General features: G+C 47.5%; 1 protein-coding gene across 1 annotated transcript in view; it reads left to right on the top strand.

Moving 5' to 3' along the window:
• The window catches only part of LOC121601262, an 82,406-nt gene that overhangs the window by 32,666 nt on the left and 32,183 nt on the right, over positions 1–17,557 (top strand). Inside the window, 8 exon segments of the mRNA XM_041930080.1 lie at positions 7,965–8,184; positions 8,284–8,423; positions 8,497–8,621; positions 9,718–10,126; positions 10,215–10,342; positions 10,429–10,644; positions 10,722–10,872; positions 10,953–11,028. Of these exon segments, the coding sequence (XP_041786014.1) occupies positions 7,965–8,184; positions 8,284–8,423; positions 8,497–8,621; positions 9,718–10,126; positions 10,215–10,342; positions 10,429–10,644; positions 10,722–10,872; positions 10,953–11,028 (1,465 nt within the window).

Raw genomic sequence — 17,557 nt, 5'->3', positions numbered from 1 at the left:
CATCTATCATGACGTTAGTGTAAAACAGGCGTTGAGAACCCGACGTAACCTCGTTGTATCTTATCTATCACGTTTTATGCGCCAAACGCGCCTCTTCCATCCGCATCGTTTTTTCGTGGTGCTGGAAGACCAGATGAACCAAATGAACCATGGTATCGTTCATCTGGTTACATGGTATCGTCCCCCAGTGGAAGTTTCATCAAACGTCTTCCCTCACGTTATCTTCGCTGATGTTCCATTGTGCAGCGGGCTAATGATGTGGCTCCGGTGTGATGTTAGAGAGAGATATGTACCGGGGGGAGATTGTACGTAATGCATATCTCCCCGACAGTGCGTGCGTGTATCTTCCTGTGCGTCGAGATAGTTTTATTACATTTTTACACCACCAAACCTCAACCCAATCCTTGGATTAGATGTTGAAGAGTCGCTTGAATCAAAATGAACGGATGGGTGAAAATGTTGAAGGTATGTCCTGGTAGATGTAGTCCGTGCAAAATCCCCCCCCTCCCCGCGGGTGTCTCGAGCACCAATATCCGTAGTCCTTTCATTTACATTATACAACGAGACGCCCTTCTGCTACTGCTATTGCCGCTGCAAACACACCACAACCCTTTTGCTGCTTGCTGCTGTGTACGCGCGGGAGTGATGTAATTGGACGGTTGGGACTGTGGGGCCGTATCTTTACCCCGCCCGCTGACTCGACTTACTCACTGAGTGTTTCACCACCACCACCACCAGCAGCAGCAGCAGCAGCTCCAATATCCTCGACGGCTACCGCCGCCGCCGTCTAAAACTTTCTCTACACGTCCTTCAGTAGTTAGACAACTGACGCGGCAAGTGCACACACAAACGATGGCAGACCGCAAATATCGTCCAACAACACAACCCCTTCTTCTTCCCTTCCCCTTTTGCAACACTTGTTTGCCCCCCTTCGTCCAACATGGCGGCGGCGGCGGTAGCGGTTGTGCCCCCCCTCTCTCTCTCTCTGCCCTGAAGCAGCGCTTGGCAAAGCGTCCGCTCGATGTTTCGTATCTTCCATCCGTCCTTCCTCATTCCTCCACTACTGGCCCCATCCCCTGGGCCCTGGGGCGTATCGTTTCGGGCTGTGCGTTGTTTTACAGTCGCTCTGAGTACGCTGCTGTCCCCTTTCCCATCCTCCCCTTCGCTCGCATCCGCCGAGACACACCCGCATCAAGCGCCACAGGGTCGGTCGGGTGGTCCTCGCGCGTTTGAGCCGGTTTGAAGTGGAACCAATTTAAATGAATCCGGAATGTTGTATCGTGCGCTGTGTGCTGCATTGCCGCCGAGCGCACAGCTGCCCACCACCCACTCACCCATACCAGCACCGTCAACACACACACATACACACAGTACTCTGGGAAAGATCATTTGCGTTGCCCAACACCGCGCAAATGCGGAGTGTGCTAACGTCAGCGGGTTTGACAGGTGCTTGATTAATTATTATTTTAAAGCATTTTACATGCTTATTTTAGGTTTCAAACGAGAGCAAGTGGGACATTAAAGCACTCATTGTACGGTGACGTACAGTGTAACATGTTTACTTGTATTTTGACAGCTGTGTCAACTGTGTGGCTACTGTCAAACTGTTTAGTAAGATATAGAGGAGCCTTCTGTCAAAACGCATGCATCGCATCGTGTACACCCAAGGTGTATGTATATTAGGAGGTGAAGTGCTTCAGAGCAAATTGACATTTCACGACTTGACATAACAATACTGGAGGATCCGATATTAAAATCGGGGAGGGCTGGAAAGGAGTATAAAAATTTTTTATGCGATTTGACCTTGTAAATAAATACATCTTGGTGTAGTTCAAAGTGTATGTAACTAATTTCTGAATTAAACAAAAACTTCATTTGACAGAACGGGTGAAATGAGTTTCGATAGGAATGGGTCGTATTTCTTAGCAGCACATACGTAGGAGATATTAGTCTCCTCATTGAAGATATTTTATCGATTCAAAATTGTATCGTAATTCGTTCAGATTTGATTTGAAAAACTTTTATAGAATAGAATGAGAAACTCTCTTCAGTTTTATGTACTCGTCAAGTTCCCAAAAAAAGTTTTCACCTGTCCTGTCAAAAAAGTGAAGTTCAAAATTGGCTATTAAAAACAGGCTATGTATACCACCTGGTCTACATACACTTTGTGTGAAACAGAGAGGAGCCTGCTGTCAAAACGGCTGCACCGCACCGAGTAGACAGTCCTTAACATCTCGTCTCCCCCAGCCGGCTTTGTCGGTTGGGTGCGTTTGATCATGTGCAACATCGGCAACAGCCGGTGGGAGAGAGGGGGGGACGTTTGCTCGCCTGCTTTATGGTTTCTGCTGCTCCTCCATTCCATCGCAGCCCGAGGGAACTAACGCGAGAATCGGTTAGGCGCGCTTTAAAGTGCAAACCCACTGACATCGAGGCGCAGCGAGCTCCATAGTGCACCCGGGCAGAGAAGAGAAATGGGATTTGGCAGAAGGTGAACCAGCAACAATTCCGCAACTTCCTTCCTGCTCACTCTCTCACGCCTTTTCTCTCTATGGCCAACATTCCCAGTTCCAAAACCACTTCGTTTGCGCAGCGGTGATGATGATGGGTCCCCTTCCCATCGTGCTCGGTGCCCTTTCCTTCCGTTTCTGCAATATTGCAACCGTGGTGTTCATCAAACGATGTGTCATTAGAGCGACCGGGGCGTGTGCGGATAGGCAAACATTATTTGATGCAAGGGAAGCGGCTGGTGAGGGTGGGTGGACCAGCAAGTATCTATTTTTAGACAGCGTAGCGGTGGCACAGCTCTCTCTCTCTCTTTCCTTCACTCCCAGCCTTCACGTCTGGGTGTCATGCTCTTGCTTGTCAGCGAACTACCACCGCAACGCCATCATCATCATCGCCATCGCCTTGCGTCCTCCACCACCGTCCAACCAACAATCCCGTTTGGCTTCGTCGACATGCGTTTTTCCGCGACATCTTTAAATGGAAGTAAGGGGTTGGTGGGGAGTGGCGCAGGAGCAGGCGAATGGTTGAGTGTTTTAAAGCAAACGACGGGAATGCGGCGCTCGTGCAAGACGTTTGCTGTCCGCTTGTCTCTCTCCTTCCGCGGGTCAGAAACTCGCGCACAACCACCCATTAAGGGTCTCTTGCCGACTGGCTTGTGAACTGATTGGGTCCAGTCGGGGTCCAGACCATTTTAGGTGGCTGAGGCGAGGCAGTTGGGGAGGATTGGGTAGGTGAGGGTCGCAGAACAAGACAACCATGGGGTGTGGGGCGGCGCGATGGGAATTGATTAAGCGCCGAAGAGTTTACATTATTTATGAGCCCGATGAAGCTTGTTTGAGGAAGGGGTGGGAGTGGGCGAGTATGAGTGGGAGGGCTTGCGGGTGCAGGCGAAGGTGAAGGTGGTTCGGATTTTGGGAGCGCGCGGAGCGCGGCCAGCTCGAATGAAGAGGGAGATATTGTTTGGGGTCGGATTAAGACACTAAACGCTCTGGACCTCCTTCTCCCGCGCGAGCACACACACACACCCAACGCGGCTGGTCGTGTCCTTCCCCCCGCTCCCACCGGGTTCGGGAAGGTGATGGTCACCATGGCGGCGGCGGCGATGGTTGTACTGGGGAGCTAAAGACAACAACACCAAAGACGGCAACGTTTGTTCATGCATATTAAGTCCCCTCCCACTCCCACCCGCGCCTATGCTTCTTCCCATCCAGCATGACAGGGCGAGAGACACAGAGATGAAATGCTACCGATTTTAATTGGAAAACAAGCGTGTGGGTCGTCTTCTGTGCTCTGCGCGCTGTGGCGGTCGTGGCTGAGACTACGCTGCTCTGACAGCTCTGGTTTGGTGTTGGAAGGTAGATAAGAGAGAGGAGGAGAAAAAGGAGCGAAGGATGGATTGTGGTAAACACGCAATCGTTTTGTGTGTTGTTGATTAAAGATTCAGATGCATTATTAATATGGTTGATTTAATACCTAAAATGTCGACCATTTTGGAGGGCACCACGACACCACACAGGCATGGGGCGCGGGATTGACGCGGTTTAGCCGCTAGGGAGATCAGTTGTTTGACGCAGTACGTGTGGCGGCGTTGGTGTTGTCCATCGATGTGGGTGGTTATATTATAGTTATAGTTTAATAATCAAAACTGGATTTTGAGCTGGTGCAAGTAATTAACCCTTACCTTATAAAAATGATTATTTATCCTTTTGAATCATGTGTGTTTGCTCGGTGTCGAATAGATTTGAACTCTGAACCTGACGTACGCATAACCGATTGCTTGACATGGCACCATCAAGTCGTACTATATGTGTGGTGTTTGAAGTGAACTAGTTGCTTTTGTGCCAATGAATATTACTATCCAAAGATTCAGAAAATAGTGTTGCTGTACGTAAAAACCAGCCCAAGCACACTCTTTGTACTTTTCAATGCTATAATTTAAATCGTAACTCTCACTGAAAACAAAATATCACGTTTCGCGCACGTAATGGCGCCCACCATTCAAGGAAATGACTAGTTTCGTGTTCATGGTTCATAAAATAACCCTCTCTCGAGCGCGTTTGTGTGTGAAAATATCACACACTATCGTTGGCTCAGCAGCAGCAGCAGCAGCAGCACATGTGTGAGATATAAATCATGTTCGTTTAGACCGTTTTGGGTTAAAATCACACAACTAAACCTCGCTTTGGCTGGCACTCCACACACTCCCCAAACCACACGCGCTACGAGGAGTGCCGTCAAGCATTCGATCTTAGACGGCCGATCTAGCGAGCGAGAGGTGTTGTGTGCCTATCCTTCCGTGTGTCTGTTTCGAGTCATCGCACGTCTTCCTGCCCGTCAATCAGCACAATTAGCAATTAATCAAAGGTTTTAAAACGGTTTGCGCCGGAGCGCTCTGCCCTCACTTCACGAAAACGCAGGCCGAAGCAAAACGCCATTAACCAAAGTGGTCAAGAAAATGGCCACTCCCACAGCCGTCTGTCTCCCCCCGGCTCGAGGGTGTGAAATGGAACTGGTTCTGGCCTGTTCGATGGGCGCGCGGCTCACCCTCGACGGGATCTTCCGCGGCACGACGGGGAGAAGCGGAATTGCTTTCATGGACAAGCTTATTAAATGAATGAGTGCTGCTGCTGCTGCTGCTGCCATGATGGTGCCGCGCTACCGCGGGCTGCCGATTGTGTTTGTTGCTATAAAAAAAAAACTGCGCTACAAGACGGACGTTGTACACGCCTGCTACTCCACATCTTCCACCCCTCTTGTCGTCCGAACGAAACGGGACGTGACAGGTTATAGGAGGAAGTGAGACACAGCATAAATCCAGATACACACACCCCAAGGGTGTTGTGTTGTTCTAACTGCACGCCATAAAAACACAAAGATCGCATATCATACTGTTGCGAGGGTCGTCGGGTCGTGTGTGTGTGTGTGTGGGTGTGCTAGCTTTCGGGGAGGTCCACTGAAATGGTCCAAAGGGGTGCTGGTGGGCCCAAGATGGGCGCAATAAATGTGTCGAGTGTGGCGATGGTGGCGAAGTGATAAAGTCTCAAACGCCGCGGCGGCGGCACCACACGACGAATGATGCCGCTCGCAAAACCGTCGCAAACTGATTCCACTCACGAAACCTCTCTGGCCCTCCCCCCTTCACCCGAAACCGTTTATTCGTTTGGCATATTTCTGGCGTATGCGCGTATACTATTTGTCGCGTGATGTCGTTTATTTACGATGGGAATTGCCTAACCCTCAAGTGGTCAAGAGCACGATGGCGAATAAAGCTAAGAAAACGTTTGTTACTTCATTTGGTTAAAAATTGTAATGTTATTTAAATTTTATTTTATTAAATTGAACATAAAAAAAAACATTATATAATATTAAATTTCATTCGTTTTGTGCTACCTGGCATTGGCGCTCATAAACATCGCAATCAATTGATCGATTGCATCGTCGTTGTGACATCATTGGCCAGGTTATTTCCCAACTCGTGCGGCGGTATTCGTTCCTCTTTATCATTGCTGCCACAAGCAGTTGGTCGGTGTATCGAAGGGTTAAACCCTTATTCTCCAAACTGATGACCACCCCGTTAACTCCGCTGATAAAGACATTCTGTGTGTCCGGCTACGTCCGGTTTGATTTCGTGATTTGCTTGAGGCGTTCCGTTCTTATCAGCGTGATATCGCTCGCCAGCTTGCCTTAATCAAACGAGGTGGTTTGTTTGGTTTTCTCTCTCTCGTCTTCTTCTTCTCTGTTCTACTCTGCGCCCCTCTCCCAAACCTTCCATAAATCCAGGATCCACCACTCACTGTTCTGCAACGGTGCGGGGGTAAGGGCTTTACTGAGCCGGTTTAAATTGGCAAAATCTAACCACAGTTGCGCGCAACTGGGAGGAGCGACAGTATTGAGATTGCCCAACCATCGTGCGGGGCAGCACCACACGATGAGTTTACACATTTGCCACCGGATTCGCACACCGTGTGTTTGGTTTTTGTCGGTTGAAGCTGATAACATAAAAAAACGCAGAAGTTTACCTTTGTATTTTTATTGCACTCCAGCGCGTTGGGTGGATTTTTCTATATTTGTCCATCTAAATGAGGTGGTGTAGTAGTTAGTTGGCTCTTGGGGTAGTGTCACGCCAACGGGTGACGGTGCTGATGATGACACATTTGCGAAAGGGAAGCGTTTTTTTTGTCATATCGTTTTCCTTTACCCCTCTCCACAACACATCTTATCTGGAGCGTAATGGAGTGATATTTGGCTTCATGCAGCAACAAACACTGTTATTTGTCAAGTGCCCGGAGAGGAGGCGGGCGGGTTTTGTGGCATGTGACATCGGAGCATGAGAGCACTTCTGTTGCAGTTTGTTTCCATTTGTTCATTACTAGATTAATCGATAAGGGCGAAAAAATGGATATTAAACAAATTCTAAAATTATCGCAAAATTTGTGCTAAAATAACGAAATTCTCTGCGAAACGTGAATCGCAATATATCGGTTGATTGATCACAAAAAAAGGTGCAAAAAACCACGAACCCCCCCCCGGTAACAGGTGTATCTCATTCCAATGTCAGAGCGTTTTTTTTTTGCGTTTTCTTCGCCTCTTCCTGTCCATGCGAAAGCACCGTTATCACGACGAATAACGAGCAGAGGCAATATAATTAATTTATAATCCACGATAAGTTGTAGGAAGCGGGCCGGTCGGTCCAGTCAACTGTGTAGGAAGCTGATTCGCTTCGATTGCGAATTGTTCCGTGATGTGTGAAGAGTTTTTTTTTATTTTATTTTCGCCATGCAATTCGTTGTTAGTAGACTAAGAGCATAGGATGAATTGAATGCATTAATATGCTGCCAATACGTTGTTAAAAGAGTTATTTAACAGTTATTTTGTGGCTTTCCCTTCCATAATTCATAGACCTCCCTGGGTCGATGTCGCGGGGTGTGACGTGTGCTGTGTATCATATCTGGTCGATTTGTGTTTAGTTTGATGTGTTTGTGTCTGCCACTTGCCCAGTGATCGCGATAACATTGGGAGCACTTACATGCCTGATTGCATGTAATTAAATTGTAAATCAAGTTACATTATCTCGAATTTATGGTCGATAGGGAAGCGGGAGAGGAAATTCCACCGCTTTACAGCGGGAATTTGGTTTCCAGTTCTCCTGTATCGGATGACGTACTCTCTCGCTAACAGCGGTAGATAGTGAACCAACGTGTCCACTTCGTCACATCGCGAGAGACGGTGCGAGGTTTACGCTGGGTACAATATCGATTCGCTGAAATTTCGATACAATCAATACAGAGCTGATTAAATCGTGTGCCTGAGAAATTTTAATTATGAGCAATGCGTCATCATCGCGTGCCAATTGTAGTAATGAACTGATATTTGCACTCCACCCGTTTTGTCTCGCTAAAGCATTTGAAACGCATGTTTAACATATGTTCTTTTTCTATCCACTTTTTCCATCCCCACAGATTCGTTCAATACCCGAGGCTCAGCGGAAATATCAAATCCGGAAACGCCAAAACACTCAGGAACGGTCGGCCACGTTCGTGTGCTACACGTGCGGTGCCGATACGCCGTCCTCGCAACTACGCTTAGTGTACTGCTGCCCGAACGCGGAGCGGGAACCGTACTACCCGTTCATCAAATCCCTGAAAGCACCGACCAATGCTAGTCCAATAAGTCCACAAGGTAAGCGTAACAAAAGGCAGCAACTACTTGCTTGCCTGCTCCGACCGTTCGACTAACGCTGTGCTCTTGCACGTTTCTGGTGTCTTTCATCTGTTTCAGGGATGGTGCAAATATGTTCCACGTGCAATAAGAAGAATGCCCACCGAGCGGAGGGGGGCACGGTTAGCAATGTGGACGAACGTTATCCGTCGCCGACGAAAATGACGTCTAGTGTGATAAATGAGGTTGTACGATATAAGGTATGTGCAGCGCTGCCGGAGCAAACTCGGGTGAAATGTTGAACTAATGTGGTTTGCGGTTTGTTTATTTCAGCCTTATGAATTTGCCTCCGCACTGCCCGGCGGACCACTGCGGGACCAGAAGGGTAATCGAAGGGATTCAAGACCAAATACACCACCTCACCTGCAAGGGCCAGTGGAAAATGGCCACGGTCATCAGTAAGTAGTGATGTTAAGCAATCTGCGCCCCCTTCAGAAAGTGAAGATGTAGTGGCAGTAGGAATAGAAGAAGAAATATGAATAATATAGTGAATAATGGAATAATATTGATATGTTAGGAAATTAAGTCGCACTGTAGATAAAACATGTTGAGCTTCATATTCCAAAAAGATTCAGAATCGCAGTGTTAGGCACAGTAGGCACATAAAAGCCAATTTTGTATTAGATTGGGCGTATTTGCGAGTTCTATTCGCTTCCTTTTTTGCAACGTGTACGCACGTGTTCGATACTTCATTTTCTCATGGCCGTTGCCGTAGAATTCTCACAGATTGGTGTGTTAAAACATTTGGACAGATGCGAAACACAGTCTTGTCTGAAAACAGCATCTGTGTAAAGATGCTTATGTAGCGAAAACAAGAAGTTAGTTTCAACAGATGCTTTATGGTACAAGTCGCGCAAAGCAGATTTAGAATTTTTTGTATGTTTAGCAAGAATGTTTTACAAAATAGCGACAATGTCGTGTCCCTATGTGATTCGGAGTAGAACTCATGGATTTAATTTTGTAATGTTTGGACCAGACGAAATCGAACATTATGTCAGAAATGTTAATGCTTTAACTATTTAGATATTGCAATCAATAACGTTCAATGGTTCAAATATTAGTTCAACAAGGTCCAGAAAGCTTCTTCTTCTTCTTCTTTGGCTCAACAACCGATGCCGGTCAAGGCCTACCAACCCACTTGTGGGGTTGGCTTTCAGTGACTTATTGATTTCCCCCCATAGCAGGATAGTCAGTCCTACGTATGGCGGCACGGTCTATTTGGGGCTTGAACCCATGACGGGCATGTTATTAAGTCGTACGAGTTGACGACTGTACCATGAGACCGGCTCAAGACCTAGCCAGAAAGCTAGAACTTATGAAATTCCAACTTAAATTACTCGAACATGACATTGCTTAAGAGTACAGGGTGATAGTGCAGAAACAGAGATAGGCAGAGATAGTAGTATATCCTTATGGTATATTGTTGCAATGCAACGTATCAATAATATGAAAGACAATTAATGTAACTTACCTCTTCGTGTACCTTTTTTTTAGATGTACCATTTGTAAGAATACGTTTCCTGCCACATCGATGGAGTATCTGTCCACCAGTGCCGAGCACATGAACTCGCACGCGATGCATTTTCCCTGTCTGAAAGGGAGCAACGACCAGAGCCGGGTGCTGGCGTGCAAGAACTGTGTCGAGAAGCTCACGGTCCAGTGGGAAACGATGGACGCTCAGCGCGTACCGCTCGAGCACAGGAAGTACATCATCCCTTCGCCAACTCCCAACTCTGCCTCGATATCGCCGGGCGGCGGCAGCCTAGTTCGGCCGCAGTCTAGTGTCGGTGGTACGCCCCCGTCCACACCGGCATCTACCGTGCCGAGCACCTCGGTGTACTGTTTCATCTGCGGGTTGCATTCGGAGCTGAGCTTCGCCCGTTTGCTGTATGCCAACAAGGAGGTAATGATCCGCGTGGAGATTTTGTTGTTGCGGAGATTATTGTAACATTGTTTTCTGGTTTTTGCATCACATTTCGCATTGTATATAGGGATCTCGGCCTTACTTCCCGTTCCTGTTGAAGCACAAATCGCCACCGAATGCGGAGCAATTGCGTGGTGACAGTTCGGCGCTGGTATGTACCTTCTGTTACCACTCGCTGCTGAACCAATGGCGAAAGTAAGTATTCATTTAATTGTTTCCATTGTGTGGCCTTTTATCGAATATTCACTTCAACTTCAACATTCCCTTTCTTTTTTTTTTAGATACGAGGCACAAAGTAGCAACCCTCCACCGAGCGAGCGGGAGTACAACTTTCACGATTACTGCTGCCATCTTTGCGGCATTACGACGTACCGGAAGCGCGTACGGGCACTTCCAATACGGGAGTATCCGTTCGTCGCCAATCGAAAGTGTGATGGCATACTGCTGGAAAACGGTGACTATGCAGTGGTATGCCTGGATTGTTACGAAAGTTTAAGGTACGTTTAACGCGGAATGAAACATTCGTTCGGCGAATCGAATAGCAGTAGTGACGTTGTTTGTTTCAACCCCATAGGCAACAATCGGCCGAGTACGATCGGTTTGGTGTGGCGATTGAAAAGCGAGAGTACAACTGGGTTGCTCAGCCGCCACCGCCAGAGGACAGTCCGGAGGTGTCGGTAGCACGCCTACCGAGCGGCGAACGGTCCGACAAGGCGATCAAAAATGTAAGACAACGAGTCGGTAACGCGGGTGAACGGTTGAAATCTAACGGAGCAATTCGTTTCTTTTTATGGGCATCTTTCAGTCTCAGGGTGGACTTCGCTCGGCACCAAATAAGAAGAACTGTTCGCCAAAGGTCACGAACGACAAACGAGATGCACGTGAGTAGATTTTGAATTGTATTTTAGGGTCGTTTGGAGTATTCGCTAAAAATTAAGAAGAATTTTGTATGGATTGTTGGGCTTTACAATATTTATCAATATTTCCAATTTTATTTCGACTGAAATTGGGTGGCGCTGATTTGAACTTTCTGCTTTGAAAACGATATCGAAAGCTTTTCCCTGACAGTTGTATACTAATTTGTGTGCAATACACACTGCGGGAAGTTCGCTGGCGGAGATGGATCGTGTCCGAAATAAGTGGCATGAACGCAAAATCCGCTGCCACACGTGAGGGCGCCACCGGTTTTTATCCTGTGTTGCTTACAGGCTCGATGTTTCGGTGCAACCAACGAGAACGCATCTTGTTCTTGCCGCCCTTTCACCACGTCAAACGGACTCCGCTTAGCGCTGTGCGAGGCAAGCGAAATCCTTTGTGTTGTGCAGCGGTACGAGCAGTACCCATCCTGCCAGTGGGAAGTGGTAGCGGAAGCATGGGAAGGGAGGAAAGGAAACTACACACAAGTGCAAGCGTGCGCGTTAGTGGCATCCGTTTGCCGTGGCTCTGCAAACGGAGCGACGGTAGCAGCATTGTTTGTTTTTGTTCCAATCCCGTTTGCACTGCACTCGATGGGGGATATCCGCTGCCAGTCGGCCAAGTATCCTTTCTCGAACGCGGTGCCGTTGCCGTTGGCTCACCTTTGAAATGCGCATGTGTCCGCACGACGGTTTATTACACCTTCTACCCACCGTCTTCTTCTGCCAACATCGCCCTGCTATGGTATTCATTTATCCTTTCGTAAGGATACTTGTTCTCGATGCTCTCTCTCCCTCTCTCTCTCTCGCTTTCTCTTGTTGTGCGACGAGCAGTGATGGCAAATTGGAAAACGTTGTGTGCACACGTGCCATCATCTAGTGCGGTGTGTGCGTGGCGATGTGTTTATGTGTCGTCATCTCCATCAATTTTCTCTGCCCTTTTCTTCTCCGCTTCCCCTCCCTTGTCGCCCGCGTCCGTGCAACATTTAGGGGAAAGACAAGAGTCTGCGCAAATTACTCCGAAAAGAGTGTACAAATTACCATAAATTGGTAAGAAAAACCACAACACGAAATCGGATAAACGGGGGGAACGCTTTAGCGCATTTGGTGTGTGTGTGTGGGGGGCGGCGTGTGAGGTGTCGCTTGCTTATACCCGTGATGCCCGTATCGGATGAGAGAGGGAGCAATAAATAGAAAGAGAGAGAGAGTAGAGGGAAGGCGAGAGTAGCCATATCGTCGACACCGTATCCATTTGATGGTTTCTTGGAGCTAAACAAACAAAGCATAAACATAGCGCTTTGGTGCTCGTGGTCAGAAGCACACAAACACACAAAGCGCCATGTACACAATCAATGGAGGAAAAGATGCAAGTGGAAATGAACCCACCAAACGCAATGAGAGGGAACAAAGAGAAGCGGAGAGAGAGAAAGAGAAAGAGAACGAACGAGCAAAAGGATAAGGTTGTCTTTGTTGGTTTGCTACAACAACAACCCACAAATAGCAATGCCAAAAAATCTGTATAACTTTTCGGATTTTCAACCTTCTGCTAGCCGTTAAGCTCGTGGAGGAAGGGGCGGGGTGAGCTGAATGAGGATGGTTGAGGCTTTCCACGCAGTACACAGGGAGCGGAGTGTTTGGTGCGCGTTCATTTCGTATTCACCTTTTTTTCGCCTTGGAAAAGATCGATTACCGCCATGGTTTAGACTGGAAGGAAAAACATGAACTAATTTGTGCAGATTGTGCGCGCACAATCGCCCAGCCCCATTGCCTCGCTCGGGTGGGTGAAGTTTATAATTCATGGGAAACACCGCCACACCTCAGAAGGGGCGATATGCGAAGGGTGTTGATTCGACAAATGGGAATTAAAATTTTCGCTGGGTTGTGTTACGTGGGGAGGCTGAAATATCGGCGTATTAATTTGCGACAAATACAGTCAATTCCGTGTGGCTGCACTGTGGTTAGTAAAAATCAGCCACAAAACAAGATAATCATTTTCTACATGTCCTTTCAGTGTTTTCAAAAATCGTTCCATAAATCAGCAGAATCAGAGATACTGTTCTGCGGAATGTACCGTGATGTGAATGAATTGCAGCTTATGATAATAGTCTCGTTTGATAAATGTGGTTAAAATGAGAACCAGTCCGTTAGGGCAGTGTGAGCTGTTCCTCCACCATCCGGAATTATGCAATCATCGCAGCAATCATCTTATCGGATTATGACAAGCTATTTCCGAAGCCGGACACTTCCTGAATTGCGATCAGAAAGGATTAGGGTAGATATAGTGGCGGCGGACACGTTACAACTGCTCTCAGCGCTATTGGGCAAACGGTAGCTTTCTATCTTCGCCTTCACAGCTACACCAACCACCAGCCTTTGCATCAAGAACGGGGCAAAACACACAACATCTCCGACGACATGTTTTGCCACGCTCCGTAGCCAAAAGGAGAGATGTGGGCTGAACGTATGGGTCCACAAATCTTCTCGCAAAGCGAAGCCATAAAATGTGTAGTCTTTTGGCAGGCATCATCGCAAGAAGACACAGAACCATGCAGCACAACACAGTGCCGAAAGAGAGTTCCGGAAAAAGGCGGCGGCAGCAGCAGGCAGGAAGAAGTTTAGTGTGTTTGGGATAAATATTTCACCGGAATTGTCCCACCCCCACTCCTCTCCCCATTCTTGAAGTATACCCGCTGGGAAGCGCAAGGGCGAGGGACGACTACGGAGATTGTTGCAGAAAACTTTGCCTCCTATCTCCCTTCGGCGGCGGTGGTGGTGGTTAGGTGATGCTGTAAATGTGTTAAAAAGGTAATGTTTAGGGAACGAGGGTAGAGCGATGTTTAGTGAATAATTTGTTACGCTTTGTATGTGTGTGTGGGTGGGTTTGCCTGGGTTGATTCGCTGCCAGGACTGAAACTGCTGGCAGAAGACTCCACTTTTCGGAGTTGACCATTTAAGATGGATGCGTCGCCGCCGCTTCCCTCTGTGGTGCCCGAAGCGTTTCCAACCTTTGTGGTCGTTTGAGTCACTTACCACCCAATCCATCTTTGCGTGAGATGTTGCTGCCGAAGGGAAAATAGAAACGCAAGCGAAGATACGGGCGTGAAAAGTCGGATGGTTTTGTAGTAGCCGCGTGTACCGAAAGGCACCCACCACCCGGTGGTGGTTATTAGGCGTGCGTTTATTTTCACTTTGTTCTCTCTTTTGTCCGTAGGGCAGGCGCGTTTCGTGTCACTGTATGTGTGTGTGTGTGTTGTGTGTAGGATTGCGTGTTGTTTCCGCCTAGCTGCACGACCCATTTGGGGCTGGTAAAAAGGGGATTGCATGAAAAAAGACCAAGAGCAACTTGGCCATTTCGCGGGGTGTAGGAACTCGGAAAAAACCGAGCAGCTGCTGTTGTTGTGGAGGGTGAAAATGTTTGAATGGAGTGGGTGTGTGTGTGTGTGCGTATGTCTTTGTGCGTGTTATAATTTAAGGGACGAGTGGGGTTGTAATCAAAATTGTTGTAGCGAGAAGATTTCATACACCCTCTCAATGTGCACGAGTTTTGCGGGAGGGGGTTGACATAAAAGCATAAAACCTAATGTGACCACATGTGGTTTGCTAGTGCGCTGAGTCACTTTAGATATTCTAGGGGAGTGATTTTGAATTAACGTCTTCATTTTTCGACGCGTCAGAGCTTTCATTCTCAAGAGTTTGTGTCAACCGTAATATAAGGAACACCTTATACATGTCCTTAGTATCCTTAAAAGTTCTTCAATCAACCTATAACCAACCTATACGCTTGCGGTAGCAAAAGGCACTAAAATGGATGCCACACAGAGCATCATCGAAATGAAATTAACATTGATTTTTGCTCGAATTGGCTGCACCGTGGCTAATGAAATCAAACCCACCCGAGAGAGTATCCTTATTAGAGCCGCCCCATTATACACGCTGCTCACGTCAACCCTCAAAACGCACACACACACACACACGCGCTCTCGTACACTTGATGAGTTAGGTACGGTTCGCTTGCCATCTCTCGGATTTCTGCCTCTTCAAACGCACAAATGTTGTTCGTCCAAAAATCATTCCGCGTCCGTGTGCGGGCTGAAAATCGTACCCAAGTGCCCCAACCGGTAGGTGGCCTTACCGATAAACCCGGCTCTATCCAGCTCTCAGCACGCCCCAGCTTGCTGTGGAATGAACTGCGCTCACCGGCGCACCGTCGGTGTATGATATTTGAGGGTTTCCGTTCTTTGTCCCTGGAAAGTGATTTCCCGCTTTTTACGGGATCAATTTTCCCCCCGTCCTCATGGGGGTAAGGATACGCGAGGAGGCGGCAGTCGTACGCGTACCACCAGAGCAGAGCGCGCGCCTGTTGTTAGCGCTTTCGTCGTGTTTGTGATTATCTGCGCTTTGGTGTGTTTTATTGGCTTTGATTACCGTTCACGCGGCAGTAATCACTTTAGCGTACCGGGAAGCAGGGCAGGCATTAGGCATACTGATCCAACCGGGCTTACCATGGGCTCTCCGTTTCTCTCTCTCTCTCCCTCTCTCTTGGGAGATTTTCAGAAGGTTCCCGTACACGCGATTCGGACGTTTTGTGCTGACGCTGCTGCTACACATTCGCCTGGCACGCAGAGGCACCTGGCACCTTTATGTGGTGCCAATGTTAGATATTAGGAAGCGCCAGATAATGATGATCAAACGAAAAGGATCAACACAACACTGCAAGACAGTTCGATTATGCATGTTTACATTGGTTTGATTAAGTGCAATATGAGCAATGTTATGCGCATTTATTACCTACGGGTTTATGGTTTAATCTGACTGGAGTGGATTTGTGGCCGCATCTGGTGTCTCGTGGTGTCCATATCATGTCATATCATCGCATCTTACCAGCTCCTAACCTAGAAAAGACAAATCTTAGGGAAAGTTCATCAACCGACAATGGTTTCAGCAATTTTAACCGGTAGTGTCTTCATCCCCGACACAGCTGGGCATTTAATTGCCGATGATTATCTCCCCGTGTCTCGCTCACCCTCCGGATCCCTCCGGATAGACTATACACTATCGCCTTTGCGCCTCAAACATCATGGCAGGAATTCCGTTTTTCTCCCCGCTGTTTCTTCCCCCGTAAGGTAAAGGTTGAGAACGGGGTTTAAACCATTTGCGGCAAGTGGCAAGCGTTAGAATCTGCCTCCGACAAACAATCTCATTTTCGCTAAGAATGTGTAAACGACCACCACCGCACCCCATCCACCTTCTTTTTCCCCCTTTTGTGGGCTAGGCTGGTGTGTTTGGATGCTTGAGACGCTGGTAAGAAATATTTTCCGCCACCACGCTTTCCGTTTCCGGGGCTAGAGGTGTGAAAACCTTTGAAACCTAGGCCGGAATTCTTCTTCGACCACCGGACTTCCCGAACCTGCCGGAGGCAAAGCAGGGGGTCGTAGGTTGGCAGACACTACACACTACTGCTACGCCTGCCCAACGTCGTGGTGTATTGCAAGGCGTTTGCTGGAAATTCCTTTTCCCCTCGATTGAGAATGGCAAGGCTTGTGGGCTGATGGGATGGCAGCAGAATGTTTTTGAGAAACTTCAAAAATGTTGGCACTCTCTGCCAGCGGTTTGTGTGCGGGCGTCGTAATTTCACGAAGCGAAGGTGCTAAAACTGCTGTACCAGTTGGGTACCTTTTGCTGTTGCAACTGGAATGTGGTTCAATTTGTGGAAATTGTAATAGTAGTCTACTTACTCAGCAAACCAATTTTATAAATTCCAATCCCTTCAATTATGTTTTACTGTGAAACTAGACACAAAACATCAATGTACCCAGTCGAATGCCATGGATGATCTGTGGATAGTTCCGGTAAAGAAATAATTCCAATAAAACCCCAACATCTGGCACACCGAGTGCAGCAGTGCGCTTCTTCCCGTAGCAAACTCCGTTGGGCGCAACAAGACAGCAACCAGCGTAGTGGCATAGCATCACAATCGTAACAATAGCTAATCAAATCAGGGGATTTAATTAGTTTTCATTTGCTTGCAGCAGCACGCGCACAAATGAAAAAGGCTTCTGATGTACGTGTATACAGGAATATGCGAAATATGTGCTGTAGGAGGACCGGTTCGACCGAATGAAACGGTCGATATTGGTGTCAGTCGTGGGAAGGATATGAATGTGGTAAAAATTGTTACCATAGTTCCATGAAAGCTAGATAAATCTTTCTGAATGAATGAAAGCATCCCGTGTGTAGCTTTGGTCCGGTTTCCAACTCAACCGATTCGACTTGGGGTGACGGTTGTATATTACTCGCCTACATGTGGTCAATCAATGCTTGTGGTGACTGTATTGCTTAGATTTGCAATTGAATTAATTAACATGCTAAACATTGCTATACGTTGTAGTGTTTTCTCCCGAAAAATATGTTTGATGTTTTCGGTTCAATGTTATTTCACCATTTTAAAAGCCAATATCAATGCTTTTGCAAACCCGTTACTAAACCGGAGCCGTGC

The sequence above is a fragment of the Anopheles merus genome, chromosome 2R (assembly GCF_017562075.2).
Source record: "Anopheles merus strain MAF chromosome 2R, AmerM5.1, whole genome shotgun sequence".
Taxonomy (NCBI): domain Eukaryota; kingdom Metazoa; phylum Arthropoda; class Insecta; order Diptera; family Culicidae; genus Anopheles; species Anopheles merus.
The sequence above is the reverse complement of the archived record's forward strand: the minus strand, read 5'-3'. Positions and strand labels throughout refer to the sequence as shown.